The sequence below is a fragment of the Gadus chalcogrammus genome, chromosome 16, assembly GCF_026213295.1.
Source record: "Gadus chalcogrammus isolate NIFS_2021 chromosome 16, NIFS_Gcha_1.0, whole genome shotgun sequence".
Lineage (NCBI taxonomy): Eukaryota > Metazoa > Chordata > Actinopteri > Gadiformes > Gadidae > Gadus > Gadus chalcogrammus.
In genome coordinates this window covers 2847768-2862636 of record NC_079427.1, presented here as the reverse complement: position 1 = coordinate 2862636, position 14869 = coordinate 2847768, and the positions used below count along the sequence as shown (strand labels likewise).

General features: G+C 42.8%; 1 protein-coding gene across 1 annotated transcript in view; it reads right to left on the bottom strand.

Annotated features, from left to right (window-relative positions):
- The window catches only part of LOC130406730 (uncharacterized), a 47284-nt gene that overhangs the window by 28378 nt on the left and 4037 nt on the right, over positions 1 to 14869 (bottom strand). Inside the window, exons 2-9 of the mRNA XM_056612417.1 lie at positions 13230 to 13502; positions 12618 to 12890; positions 12093 to 12281; positions 10844 to 11083; positions 10467 to 10565; positions 7262 to 7552; positions 5770 to 5877; positions 3897 to 4184 (exon numbers count right to left, since the gene is read on the bottom strand). Of these exons, the coding sequence (XP_056468392.1) occupies positions 3897 to 4184; positions 5770 to 5877; positions 7262 to 7552; positions 10467 to 10565; positions 10844 to 11083; positions 12093 to 12281; positions 12618 to 12890; positions 13230 to 13502 (1761 nt within the window). The remainder of the gene's footprint in view (positions 1 to 3896; positions 4185 to 5769; positions 5878 to 7261; positions 7553 to 10466; positions 10566 to 10843; positions 11084 to 12092; positions 12282 to 12617; positions 12891 to 13229; positions 13503 to 14869) is intronic.

Sequence of the window (14869 nt, the reverse complement as noted above, 5' to 3'; positions counted from 1 at the left end):
CTATACCTGATGTCACGGAACATAGATGACAGAGATATCAACTCAGTCGGCGCTGCGAAGATGTCCAACGGCTCCACAGAAAATTTGAAGTGGAAGCAACAAACTCTTAAACCCTTCGCCATTTTTATAAAACGTGTATTTCGTGATGCTGTGTTATTGCTGCAATAAGGATGAGGGTGAGACGTCTTAGAACAGTTGCTGATGGTTAATATTTTTTAAAAGTCCTATTGTAGCGACAGTTTTCCTATAAAGGAAAAAAGGAACTTTGGCATTGATTCCCTGAAGTAAATGAACCGCGACATGGAGGAGAAATTGATTTTCCACGATTGTCTCCTGCTGGAGCCTGGCTGCCCGCTGCCAAGACACCACCGCCGCGGGGCGTGGGGCCTCGGCGCTGCCCGCTGGCTGCCCCCTGGCTGCCCCCTGGCTGCCCCCTGGCTGCCCCCTGGCTGCCCGCTTCACTTCATTGTCACCAGATTAAAGATAACGTGTGACCATTTTCTTTTGGTAAACTATTTAGAAATATTAGGTTTAGAATTTGTATCCCAGAATCCCAACAGATATTCCTTGTTTAAAAAAGGAATTATGTATTTATAAAATTAGGTCTCATTATGTTATGATATGATAAACTTTTTAACTGGTGGGTGTGAAATGTATTTTGACAGGGAAGAAATATGATAGAGAGGGTTATGCAGGTAGCCTTATTACTCTTAAAACTAGGAGACTTAAACGCAGTGTGCTGTCACATTGGGTGAAATTAATTAAAGACATTGAATCAGAATTTCTTCATTGTAGATTTTGTATCACGTTCCTCCTATTATTAACACCTTTAAGAATTATATTGTTCTGTAGTTACAAATTGATAGCTCAATGAATGTTAATAATTGGCACTAGCACAACTACAATTAATTCATTCATTAAACAGGAGACATCTCAGATTCACAAGTATATCCCTCTAGGTCAACAACAGTAAAAAGCAGTTAAAGAACTGCGTGGTCAGTGGAGCTCTAGTTAGTTAAATGCACAAAGACTGTATATTATTGTTATGACCATGGGTCATTTGAGTCTGTATTTGAGTGTGTTGTCCCTCCCTACCACGGTGAGGTGCTGTTTTTTCCCTCCCTCACTCTCTCTCACTCTCACTCACAGGTGGTGGCTGGTGATTGGTGGGGAGCGGATCAGTCACACTTCAAAAGGACTGTGTGCTGAGGATGACGGCCCCTCTAAGTGGTCCCGCTATGTCTCGATAGCTGGGTCTTCCCGCAAAGTGCCTGTGTTAAAAATCTTGGTGTCTTGTTTGCAGGGACGTCCCTAGGAATTCTGGGCCCCCTGACAGAATTCAGTTATTATTTGTTTCCAAAAAAAATACAATTATATATAGCCTACATTCTTATATATTCATTCACATTTTATAATCATTAGACATTGGGTAATACTGGGTCAAAATTGGGTTGTCATTATCATCAGATGAAAATGAATAACTGTATAACAACATGATAAACCTACCTACTTACCTAGGCTACTTTGTACACTAGATAGTTAGTATTTAATTACACATTTACCTGGGTTGTAGTAACTACAGACAGAAATAAGCTAATAGACTGTGACAGTGCTGCTTCTACTGAGAATGTCCTCCTTCTCCCCTTCTTCTATTTCAACCTCACTGGTTTCTTCTGTGGGATCATCATGGCTTGAAGAGGGCCCTGACTCTAATGCCGCTTTTCCACCGCACATGTAGCTCGACTCGACACGACATGACTCGACACGACTCGACACGGTAGCAGCGCGGGTCCTTTTCCACCGCAAATAGTACCTACGGGACGTGGGCGGGGTCGGCTGCGCGAAAGGGCCGTGACGTATTTTTGTACGCGACGCAAACAACACCTACGTAACCCACACATGGACAGAACCCACATAACAACAATGGAGAACATCGATGCGATGGTATTCGTGTTCGTATTATTAGCTGGCATGTTGAAGAAGTGGAATATGTTGGCTGCGGTGCTGCTATGGCTGTTACCAGCATGGTTGCCATGTCGCTCTCGTGACTTCGTCACACTCTCTGGCCAATCAGTGGCCGGCCGTCTGCCGACGTCACCTTTTAGCATCGGCTCAGCCGCTTGGAACCTAGAGCGAGGCGGTACTAGAAAAAGCAGCCATTCAGGTACCAGATACCATGTTTTTGCGGTGGAAACGCAAAAAAGGCAAGCTGAGTCGAGTCGAGTCCAGTCGTGTCGAGCTGGTACCATGCAGTGGAAAAGCGGCATAAGATACATCATATAATTCAGAATATATCTCATAATTATCTGAACATATTAAACAATGTTGTCAACAGTCTATTTGATTGGATTGAGCTTGGCATGACTAAATATGTATTTGTATGTTTTGATTTGCTGCATTAGCCTACAATAAATAGCAGCTATTAATCTAAGGGTAGACTACTTGTAATTTTAGCTGACTTAAAACTTAAAAGCCAGCTAAAATGTAAGTATCCTTAGTTTAATGTCTGCTAATATTGTAATGCAGCCAATCGAAATATTCAAAATCTGTTTACATAAATGTTATTATCATGCTGGCAAGCAGTATGGAATGTTAATCATCGCATTATCTCCATTTATACAACGGGTGGCTTGAATCCAGCGATCTGATTGGTTCCTAACTGTTGTATATTGAGCGTAAACAGAACTGCTATGACGCCCAATCATTTTGTGAAAGTTTGCATATCACTCCGCACCTGGAAGTAGAAGCAGTTACAAAGTAAAAAATATGTTGAATGATGGAGAGGGTGTAAATGTTGTTACTCCGGGAGTGAGCAAGGCGATGGAGAGACAAACGAAAGCTTAGGCACACGGCGAGTGAACTGCTCCATAGGATAAATTGCCGGCGAACCGCTCTATGGGAGCCTTCTCTCGGAGGGACGCTAAAGTGTGTTGCATAGCGACAGGCTGTGGTATGTGCTCATTATACCACTGTGAAGGGGGTCGCCGGCCCACCGCTGCGCGTCGGGGCCGGACAACGCCCCTTAACAGTGGTATAATGAGCACATACCACAGCCTGTCGTGATCTATTGCTTAATTATACCATGGTCTGGGTGAATACTCGATTCTGATTGGCTGGAGGGTGTAGGTTAAAAAGTGTTAATTTACACATAGGAAAGACGTTGACCCTATGAAGGCCACATTGCTTGGCAATGCCTGCATACGGGAGATATTAAATAGTCCGCTCGACTTGTAAAAATAATGTAGGCTTTTTGTAGATAGGTAGGCTATTGGATATCATGTGAATGGTAATGCAAACGATCTTTTCAGTTTTATCATCGAGTGCAGGCTGTAGTTATTTTAGCTACAGTAGCGCTAGCTGCTAGGCTAGGCTTATTATCAGGTTGTTGTGAAAGTGTAGAGGAAGGAATATACCTTTCTTGGTAAAAAACTGGATGACATACTGTCAACCGCTTTGAGCTCTTTCCTCTCTCTCTTTCCTCTCTTTCCTCCCCTGACAAACTGACTTCTTCATTTCACCGACCGGGATACACACAAACTGACTTGAGACTGCTCGTTTAAGACACTAGCAGTCTGCACCTGCTTCACAACGATCCGCCTGGCTGCCACTTTGCTCTGCAGTAGCGTTGGGCTGTACCAAATAATGACAAATGAGAGGGGTGATAATAGGGTGAAGACTTTCTAATGTTTTTCTTAAAAAAAATGGAGAAACAAACCACAACAAAACAAGGAAATAAACCACCTTAATTTGATGATTTAGTTTTGCACCAGCCTGGAATTGGCGTTTTATTAAATATCGCATATCGGCCTGTGAAGGTCCTCAACCTCCTTTATAAAACATGTGTGTCCCCCCCCCCCGCCACTATGACGACCCTGGGTTTGGGTGAAATTCGTTACCTTCCAATGACCGACGAGTATTGACCGGTAGGACCTTCAGCCCTTCCAGACCACTCAGCAGGTCCTGTGCCGTGGCCTTTCCTGGTCTTCGGTCCTTCCACAGCAGCAACATCTTCCGTCTCTGCTTGAACTCAGCCATCTCTTCTTTCTTGATGTCGTCCAGATCTTCGTCCGTCAGCCCCAGGTGGATGGCTGCCCGCTCCCACCTCTTTCCCAGAGTTTTTGCAACAACCCGGAGCTGCACAGCCGACATATCCTGCCCTGAGGAGCGGGTTTCATCGACTTTGTCTGGAAAAAGAAACAACGCAATCCACACACAGGCGGGTCAAGTTCCACATTCTGACGATGTACCAAAAATGCAGATATTACCACTTTTAAAATCGGTGTGAGGGGTTAAGTCAAGGCTACAAACCTGAACCAAACCTATAAAAGGTATCCTGTCACACTAGCAACCACACACACACAAACACACACACACATACACACAGAAAATGTATGTTTGGTACATACGCTGTTCTTTCCAGCGTCACCAGTTAACTTATTAGGCTCACCATTGCGATACATTCACTGTAAACAGAGCGCATAGTACCATGGCTGCAAGCTGCTCAGGGCCACACCCCCACCCTCCTCCTTGACCCGCCTCGCTCCTCCTCATTTGCATTAAAGCTACAGACACCGAAACAGCGCATTTGGGGGAAGCTAAATGTGCGGCTCGTAGTGGCTGTAATTTTGCACCACGGCTGTATTTCGGGAACGACTTCAAATGCTGTGTTTGGGGCATACTAGTATCTATATTAAAGCATCCATGAAGTAGCATGCCATGGGACCTTTAAGTATCAAAAGTAAGAGTCATTTGGTGTAATGTAGTTCCAATGTCTTGCTATGTCCTTTATACACTTTATACACAGACAGAGAAGGCACTTAAAAATTAACGAGTCGTTCTTCCTTTCCACTACATCAAATAGTTTGCTTAAATATGGCCCTGGGGGCTTCATTTTTATATCTGGCACTTCTTCCATTATTGTGTGTTGGCTACAAACGTCAAACGTGACAGCGAAATTTGAAGGCTAAACAGAGATACGAGGACAGGAGCAAAGTTGAGAGGAACCCGCCCAAACTGCAAGAATCATGATGTGTTCTGACTGTTACACTTGCGGTGCACGCGCAATCATTTGGACCTGTCACTGTACTGTCTATGGTCACGCATGCTGCACACAGACAGACACACACCCACACAGACAAACAGACACACAGACACACACACACACACACACACACACACACACACACACACACACACACACACACACACACACACACACACACACACACACACACACACACACAGACGCGCGCAGGGGCAACGCAAGCCAGCAAAGGTTATTTGCATCCAGGGGCCAGGGCTCCTGACATCACAGCTAATCTTAGGGTGCTGTCTTGTGATCAGACCACATGCAGAGTTAGACTAGACGCACCAAACACAGACAAGAGTCCCGCCAACATTGTTATTGAGTTCATAAGATAAAGGGAACTATCTTGTTTAAAAAGATGAACTACGTATTTATCTTGTGAGCAAACCATGACATAGAGGGTTACACAGGCAGACTAATAACTCCTACAACTAGGAGACTTGAACTCAGCATGCAGCCTACGAGGCCATTTAGGTGGAAACGACGCCCCCCAGTCCATAGGGCCGGACAGATCAGACTTACACGTTTTATTCAGCCAAGTTACTTAGGATATTATTCACTTATTTACTCAGTCCCATATTAATTATCTGGTGACGTGAAATGTATTTTGAAACGAAATTACTATGATATAGACTAGAGGGTTATGCAGGTTGACTTGCTAAAACTAGGAGACTTCTACTCACCCAGCGTCCCGTCACTAGCAGACGAGGACAGCTCACCAGGACGGCTCCCCTGTGCGCTACTGCATGACGGCTTCTTCTTAACAGGTTTAGATCGATTCTGTACAGGTCCTGAAAGACAAATCAAGAGAAAATCCAACAGATGGATTATTATTTTTTTTTTTTTAACTCAAACACAATAATGAATGTGTGTGTGATAGACAACAGAATACATTCAAATATTATTTAAACACAATTATTCAAAATAAAACCTGGAACAAGAATAGGCTGTAAAATGCTGAGGGAAACCCTGATGGCTGCTTGTCCTACAGGTTTTGAGGGCCCTCCCCCGATTGGGGCCCTTGGTAACCAGTCCTGCTTCCATCGACATGTGACTCTGTCCTGCATCTCTACAGCGCTTTTCTAACCATTGGCCACCCAAAGCCCTTTACAATGCTGCCTCACATTCACCATTCACGCACACATTCACACGCCGACGGCGGAGTCAACCATGCAAAGCGACAGCCAGCTCGTCGGGAGCAGTTAGGGTTAGGTGCCTTGCTCAAGGACACCTCGAACCAACAACCTTCAGGTTACCAGCCAACCCGCTCTACCCCCTGAGCTACTGCCGCCCTGACTTGAACTTACGGTCCGTGACCGACGGCAACGGACCTTTACTGTAAAGTAAACTATGGACATCTCTGGGTTTGAACATTGTTGGATATATTCTGGATTATGCAAATACAGAACTCAACAGAATATATAACATAGTATATTTAATGCATACATTTTACATATTAGCCCGTTAATATCTGACTGGGATTTATTATAGAGGTGTTTCGTGAACATTTTAACTGATGAATGTTGGATTTCATCAGGGCAGATGCAGGTGTTGGCAGGGTCTGGTGCTGGAGCACTGATCGGCTGGAGTACCTCAGATAAAAAGCATTGTTTCAGCATTTTTTGCATATGAAGCACCTTACCTACATTTCCATAATATCCAGGTTCTTCCAGCGACACCAGTTAACTTATTAGTTGCAAAGGCGATTTGATGGCCACATCGGATTCTGGGATCTTTTTTATGTTGACTGCTACTAAGTAGTAGTAGACTGCTACTACTACGCCTTACTGAAGTTGGTTCACAGTTGTCATCCTTTTCCTACTTTCTTTTCTTTTGTGACCCCGATTTCCCTTTCTTGGGGAAAGACGTGACTATTGTGATGCAAATAAAATGACTTAACCATTTTACGCCTCCTGTAAGGGCTGACAACTATATTACGAAGCTCAGTCACGTAAACATTTATTCAGCTAATTTAAAAAGGTATTTACGACATGATTTACTTGGAAACAGAAAAAACACTTTTCCTCCCAGGCTTTGAGGGCCCTCCCCCCATTGGGGCCCTGGGTACCAAGTCTCCCCACACACACACACACACACACACACACACACACACACACACACACACACACACACACACACTATGATGCCTGTGTTGGTGTGGGTGAAGTAAGTTACCTTCCAATAACCGACGAGTCTCGACCGGTAGGTCCTTCAGTTTTTCCAGGCCTCTCAGCATGTCCTGTGCTGTGGCCTCTCCTGGTGGTCTTTGGTGCTTCCAGAACATCAACATTCTTTGTCTATTATGAATCACAGGTCTATGTTTTGCCTTGATGACGTCCAGTTCTTCTTTCTTCAGCCCCAGGAGGATGGCCGCCTGCTTCCACTCCTTTCCCAGTGTTGCGGCCACCTTCATGAGCTGATCATCGGTCAGATCCTGCCCTGCGGAACGGGTGTCATGGTCTCTGTCTGGAAAAAGATGTAATGGTTATAAATATGTGTTGTAGTAAAATGTTTAAAATGCTTAATGCAGTAAATAAGTAAAAAAATGCTTCAAAATGCAAAAAAAAAGAAAAAGAAAAAAAGCTCTTGACCATGAGGAAACATTATAAAATCGCTGGCTTAATGCTGTAATGTTTCTAAAACCCCTTAAAGATTAGAATGGAATGACCAGTTGGCTTTGACGCCTATTAACACGTTAACCCAAAATGAGACGTTTAATGTGTGATTATCTACCTTAACATGTTAACATGTCAAATCTAAATATTACGTGTTACCACAGACTTTGGTTGCGTTAAAGCCCCCGTCGTGTTCGAGGACCGACGTTGTATTGACGCCGACTGGGCGTTAACGTGTTTGATGTGGACTTACCGTGAAGATACCAGGGGCCCTATCTTGCATCCGGCGCAATTGACTTTCTCACTGGCGCATGTGTCGTTGCTAGTATACAACTGGCGCAGAGCGTTCTTTTAGCTCCTGCGCCACACGTCGGTAAATTAGGGAATGATCTTCCGCCCCAAGGGGCGGCTCGGCGAAAGGAGGAGGCGTGTTCTGGCGCAAACGTTCCCTGGTGCTATTTTGCAGTTTCAGAAATCACCTACGCCACAAACCAGGAAATACCTGGTTTAAAGTCAGTGGCGCGTTGTTCAGATGCTATTTTAAGGGTGCATGCATAATGTTGCTTGTGCACCTCGCGCATACACTTTGCTTCTCTCATCTACCTAGCCACACATTCTTGGTAAATTATTTGGGAAAGAGCAGCTGATACAGCAGTAATAAGTTGTACTTTTAAATCAATGCATCTGCAAACAGCGTACAGCAAACATATATTTTTTTGACAGACATCGTGTACATGCCCCTAACTTTTAGGATTTATGAGCATTTTATTGTGAGAAAACATTGTTTTACCGCGAGGGAGTGTTAAAAAGAATGAATGAATGCGGGCGAGCGCGTGTGTATGTGTAAAATTATGGGTCTCTGGCATCGGCGTCGGCAGACCCTTTTCACCGGGGCACGTGCCCCGGTGTGGATCTGCGGTGCCTGGGTATGCCTGGGGCACTGATTTTTTAATTAATTTATTTATTTATACCTTTAATTTTTTTTTATTTAAGTCTGACTCATCTGGCAATCTACAGAATGCATGCTTGCATTTTTTTTTCTTAAAATAGGCCTATAGACTACCACTTTCGTAAGAATTTAAGTCCGACATACGGACAGAGTAATTAGAATCCACTTGCGGCCACTCGGAGCATGTTGCAGCCGGAGAGTTGCCTGTAACACAGAGCCAGGAGTTCGTCATATCTTAGGCTATCTTTAAGAAACACGGTACTACTAGTCCTCCTAGTTAAGACACAAAACATTGATTGTACAAAATTTGACACCCTGAAGAAATGTACTATTTGAATTACGTCAATAGAATGCATGGTGCCCCCCTCATTGGCCGGCCGCTGCAATGAAATGTATGTGACGAATGCACACACTGAGGAGAGAATCATTCTCCTTGATATCGACTTTTTGAACCTGTCCAGCACAGCGTCAGCGACCATTCACTCCGGCCGGCGTGAAGTGAAGTAAACAGTAAGCGTTACATTTTTATCCTCTGGAAGCATAGAATGTCTAACAAATGTGTATGTCTAACAAATGTGTATGCCAAAAAAATTTTAGCTTGCGTGCTTCGCGCGCTCGCATTGTAATTTGGTGCCAGATTGTGCCCCGGTATGGTAGTGGGTGGGCTGACGCCCCTGGTCTCTGGAAAAAAAGCTGAGCCCTAACCCTAACCCAAAACCTCAGACCCCCCCTCCCTGCCCTCAGTCAGACAGGGCCAAGTTTCCGTGTGGGGGTCCCAGTTAGGCCCTAGAATAAGGCAGTACATTTTTCTGGCGGCAGGACTTTCCTATCTCGAAGACTGTCTTTCCACTAAATTCTGATCAACTACGTCTTACAGGCTTAAACTTCTTTCATTTTTTTTCTGTATGGGCTAAAACTCCAAATCTCAGATATGTCGTTCTCGGGACCCTGGGAAATGCGTATGCATTTTGGCAACTCTAGCTATCTTGAAATGGCGGGAAAAGGGGCGTGACCTCCAACAGTAAGGTTAATGTGCAGGTTAGTTTCTGGTCTCCATTTTTGGTGGGATGGAGGTGTAAATGTGTGCCTTAAGGTGTGTAGATACAATAAGGTGTGTAGATTTCAAAAACATGTTTTTTAAATCTGGGGTCAAAAGATCAAAAGGAGCCGGCACCACGCCCATTTTTTTTTGTCGTAATTAAAGAGAGGCCTGATTCTGAGATATGCATGTTGGATGGCTAAGGTGTAGGTGTGAGAAGAACTTCAGGCTCGCTTGCAGCGGCTCTTGCAAGCGAGCCGCTGGGTGAGGTGCAACGAGATGGAGAATATAACACACACACACACACACACACACACACACACACACACACACACACACACACACACACACACACACACACACACACACACACACACACACACGCCTTACTGCCAAGAACTATGTCTGACCAAGTGTTCTCCAGTCTTGGTCATTTAAAAAGCTATAGAAATGGAATTTGTGGACTCAGTAAATTGTCGACCTCCAGAAAAAGTATATAATCGAAAATATATGTCAGTCATGTGAATGATTAATGTTTGAAACAAGCCATAGGTTTAGAATTTATATCCCAGATCCCATAGATTTTCCAGAAAGTCAGACACCTTTGACCTTGTTTAAAAAATAAAGCATGTATTTATTAAATTAGGTCTTATTATGTTATTATATGATCTGTAATTATCTGGTGTGTGTATTGTGTAATGTATTTTGATAGGGAAAAACTATGATATAGAGGGATATGTTACTTATTAGTCCTAAACCTAGGAGACTGAAACTTACCCAGCTCGCTGTCGCCTTCATGCATTTCGAGGGGCAGAGACGGGGACATCAGACCAGGACTCTCCTGTCTGCTACTGAATGACGGATCCCCACCAAACCCTGAAAGACAAATCAATAGAATTTGAAGATGGCATTAATTAAAAGAAAATGGACTCAAAAAATACTTAAATTAAAAAAAACACTTCCTCAGTTTACCAATTTGTTTCAGTGTTTGATCAAAGTGCCACAAATAACCAAGCTGAGTTCACACGTGACCTTAGTTCCTCCTGTAGTTATACATTTAACAATTATATAGTTTTGTACTAACAAGATGATAATTGTCTGAAGGTAAATAATTCCTTGGAAAATAATGTAAAATACTTTTAATAGCAACTCGCCTATCCGTAGTTCAGGGTGCCTCTCCGTCAGATAATCAACCATCAGGCTACTTGCACTCTCTCCTTTCTCCATCACCGTATCAATGAGACAACGTGCTTTGTCTTCTCTGTTTGTCTTCCCCTCTACAGTCTTCTCCTCCTCGTCATTCAACATATTCATCTCCCTCAGGTAATGCAGGAGATTGATGACGTCGTGGTCCGAGAACATGCAAAATAATTTAGAGCCAATCCTTCCAAGTTCTGAAAGACAAATCAAGAGAAATGGAAAATGGCATTAAAGCAAAACGTTACAACTATTCTAAAATTACCACTTGTTGTTGTAGTGTTGGTTGAAGATGCCGAATAGAACCAATTTCTCAACTTTACCTTTTATAAGCTTCTGTGTGTTCATCTTAATTTACAGATTACATTAAGTACACATAATGGACAATATTTAAGATTTTGGGTGACATTATACAATTGGCTGTCCGGTGCAGTTATCGTTTTATTTGATGTTCTTTTTAAGACAAGGAATCAGAATGTATTGTTGGTGTAGATTTATCTTAATACCAGCTGTTATTAGATTTGACAGTTCTAAAGAGAGAGTAGAAAGAGCAGAAGAGAGCAAGGTTATGAAACTAAACAACTAAGAACCGCCCTCTCCCTCTTTGCTCCCTCGCTCCCTGCGTTTATAATGATAATAATAATAATAATAATAATAATAATAATAATATTAATAAATAATGATAATAATAATAATAATAACAACAACAACAATTAGGACTGCAAGCAGCCCCCGAGGTATTCACAGCCCGCCCACCGCCAACCCCAGCGACCGCCTTATCAAGGGATTCACGTCATGATCCTAGACGCAACTATGCCTCTGATAGGGGCGGGGCTTTTTTTGCTCGCAAAATCAAACAACACACACACACACACACACACACACACACACACACACACACACACACACACACACACACACACACACACACACACACACACACACACACACACACACACTTAAAATATGCAGTTTATATGTGATTCTTGGCCCCTGCAGGTAAAGTGGTGCATTACGCTTAACAGCGATTACTTTGATTGACACCGAAACTTGAGCAAATTAGTTATTGACATGAAACTTTACACACATGTTAAGGTAACTTCAAAAACATGTTAAACTCACTGATCTGAGCAGAAATTTGGGTCGGATCCAGGGTTGAGCATAGTTCAGGGTGCCTCTTCGTCAGATAATCAACCGTAAGCCTACTTGCTGTCGCTCCTTTCCCCATCACCGTATCAATGAGACAACGTGCTTTGTCTTCAGTGGTCGTCTTCCCCTCTACAGTCTTCTTCTCCTCGTCATTCAACACATTTAACTTCCTAAGGTTATGCAGGAGATCGATGAAATCATTGTATGACAACATGTCGACGAATTTAGAGCGAATCCTTCCAAGTTCTGAAAGACAAATCAAGAGAAAGGGCAAATTAAATGAATTTATAAAAAAATTATCAACAAAATAATCTCTGCATTGATAATTTCTGGGATAATAATTGTATCTATTCTTTAAAATATACCATCAAAATCACCACTCGCCTGTGAAACACACAAACACAAATACACACACACACACACACACAGTTTGTATGTGATTCTGGGCCCCTACAGGTGAAGTGGTGCATTACGCTTAACAGCAATTAACAGCAATTCGATTGACACCGAAATTTCAGCAAAATAGTTGCTGACAAAACTTTACACACATGTTAAGGGTACTTCATAAACATGTTAACTCACTGATCAGAGCAGAAGTTGGGGTCAGACCCAGGGTTAAGCATAGTTCAGGGTGCTTCTCCGTCAGATAATCAACCATCAGGCTACTTGCTGTCGCCCCTTTCCCCATCACTGTATAAATGAGACAACGTGCTTTGGCTTCTCTGTTCGTCTTCTCCTCTACAGTCTTCTTCTGCTTGTCATTAAACACATTCATCCCCCAAAGGCAACGCAGGAGTTTGATGACATTGTGGTCTGACAACGTGTAGACTAATTTAGAGCGAATGCTTCCAAGTTCTGAAATACAAATCAAGAGAAAAGGCAAATTAAACAAATATAAATTTTTTCTTAACCAAATTATCTCTGCATTAACAAATTCTGGGATAATAATTGATACATTCTTTAGAATATACACTCAAAATGACACACACCAACACACACACACACACACACACACACACACACACACACACACATACACACACACAGTTTATATGTGATTCTGGGCCCCTACAGGTGAAGTCTTGCATTATGCTTAACGTCAATCGCTTTGATTGACACCGAAACTTCAGCAGATTAGTTGCTGACAAACTTAACACACATGTTAAGGTAACTTTATGAACATGTTCAACTCACTGATCAGAGCAGAAGTTGGGGTCAGACCCAGGGTTGGCCATAGTGCAGGGGGCCTCTCTGTCAGATAATCAACCATCACGCTACTTTCTCTATCCCCTTTCTTCATCACCGTGTCAATGAGACAACGTGCTCTGTCTTCTCTGGTCGTCTTCTCCTCTACAGTCTTCTTCTCCTCGTCATTCAACACATTCATCTCCCAAAGGTAACGCAGGAGATTGGTGACATCATGGTTCAACAACAGGTCGACTAATTTAGAGCGATTCCTACCAAGTTCTGAAAGACAAATCAAGAGAAAAACAAAACGTCACAACTATTCTTAGATTACCACTTCTGGTGGTAATAGGTTCAAGAAGCCACAAAAAAACGAATTTCCCAACTTTACCAAAAAGCTTCTGTGTGTTCATCTTAATTCACATCCTACATTAAGTACACATAAATAGTGTCCATTGAGATTTTGGGTGACATTATACAATTGGCTGTCTGGTGCAGATATCGTAATATTTTATGCTATTTTATAAGACAAGGAATTGTTGGTGTCGATTTATCTTAATACCAGCTGTTCTTAGATTTGACAGTTCTGAAGAGAAAGTAGAAAGAGCAGAAGAGAGCAAGGTTATGAAACTAAATAACTAAGAACCGCCCTCTCCCTCTTTGCTCCCTCGCTCCCTGCGTTTATAGAAATAATAATAATTAAAGCAGCAAGCAGCATTTTACGGGTGCCAAGCCGAAAGCCGAACAATAAGACCAATCTCAGACCATTAAAACCCTGACGCAGACCACGAAGACCCTGTCAGACCATTAAGACTGTGACACAGACCATTAAAACCCTGACGAAGACAATTAAGACCTTTTCTGTTTGCATACGTTTGACAACATTTGTGAGAATGTTCGCATCAGCTTGGATCTGTTGATGGGCGAACAAAATTTCATGACCGTACTTGGAAAGGCTGAGGAGTTATGATTCTTTAAAGTTTTCAAATGATCGCTTTAGCGCCCCCTCTATTCCTATTTTGATGAACTTTAGCCTGGTTAACCTTGACCTATGCTGCTTTAAACACACACCAATTTTGGTGATGATTGTCACAAGTTTACCCCACCCTTAGTCACCTATCATTGATTGGGCTAATTCGGACGTCCAGCTGCCATTTTGTTACAGGTTCTGGGCTTCCTAGGCACATTTGCTCAACATGAGGAGATACAAATGTATATACAAAATGATTTCATGACTGTGGAAGAAAAAGGTCAGATAATATGTCCGTCCTCCCCCTATCGCCCAATCTGGGTACAATATGGAGTGGTTGCATTTTCAGTTAATTGTTTTACCGCTCCTTATAGCCCAATAGGGATACAATTTGGCTTGGTTCATCTTGACCCATCTGCCTTTGACTACACCAAGGTTGATGAGGATTGGTTTAAATGAACCTTGCCCTCTGGCATTAAGATAATTTCGGACGATTTTGAGCCTCTGGCGGCCATGTTGTTTTGTCAATCGACTTCATTTTACTGGACCAGTTGGAACTTTGGTCCCCAACAGCCAGTAAGTTAGTCCCGCTCAAATCAAACATTCTATGAACTGTGGTGATTATAGTCACAGTCACAGTCACACACAGTCACGCCATGATTGAAAGTATGCTGACTCT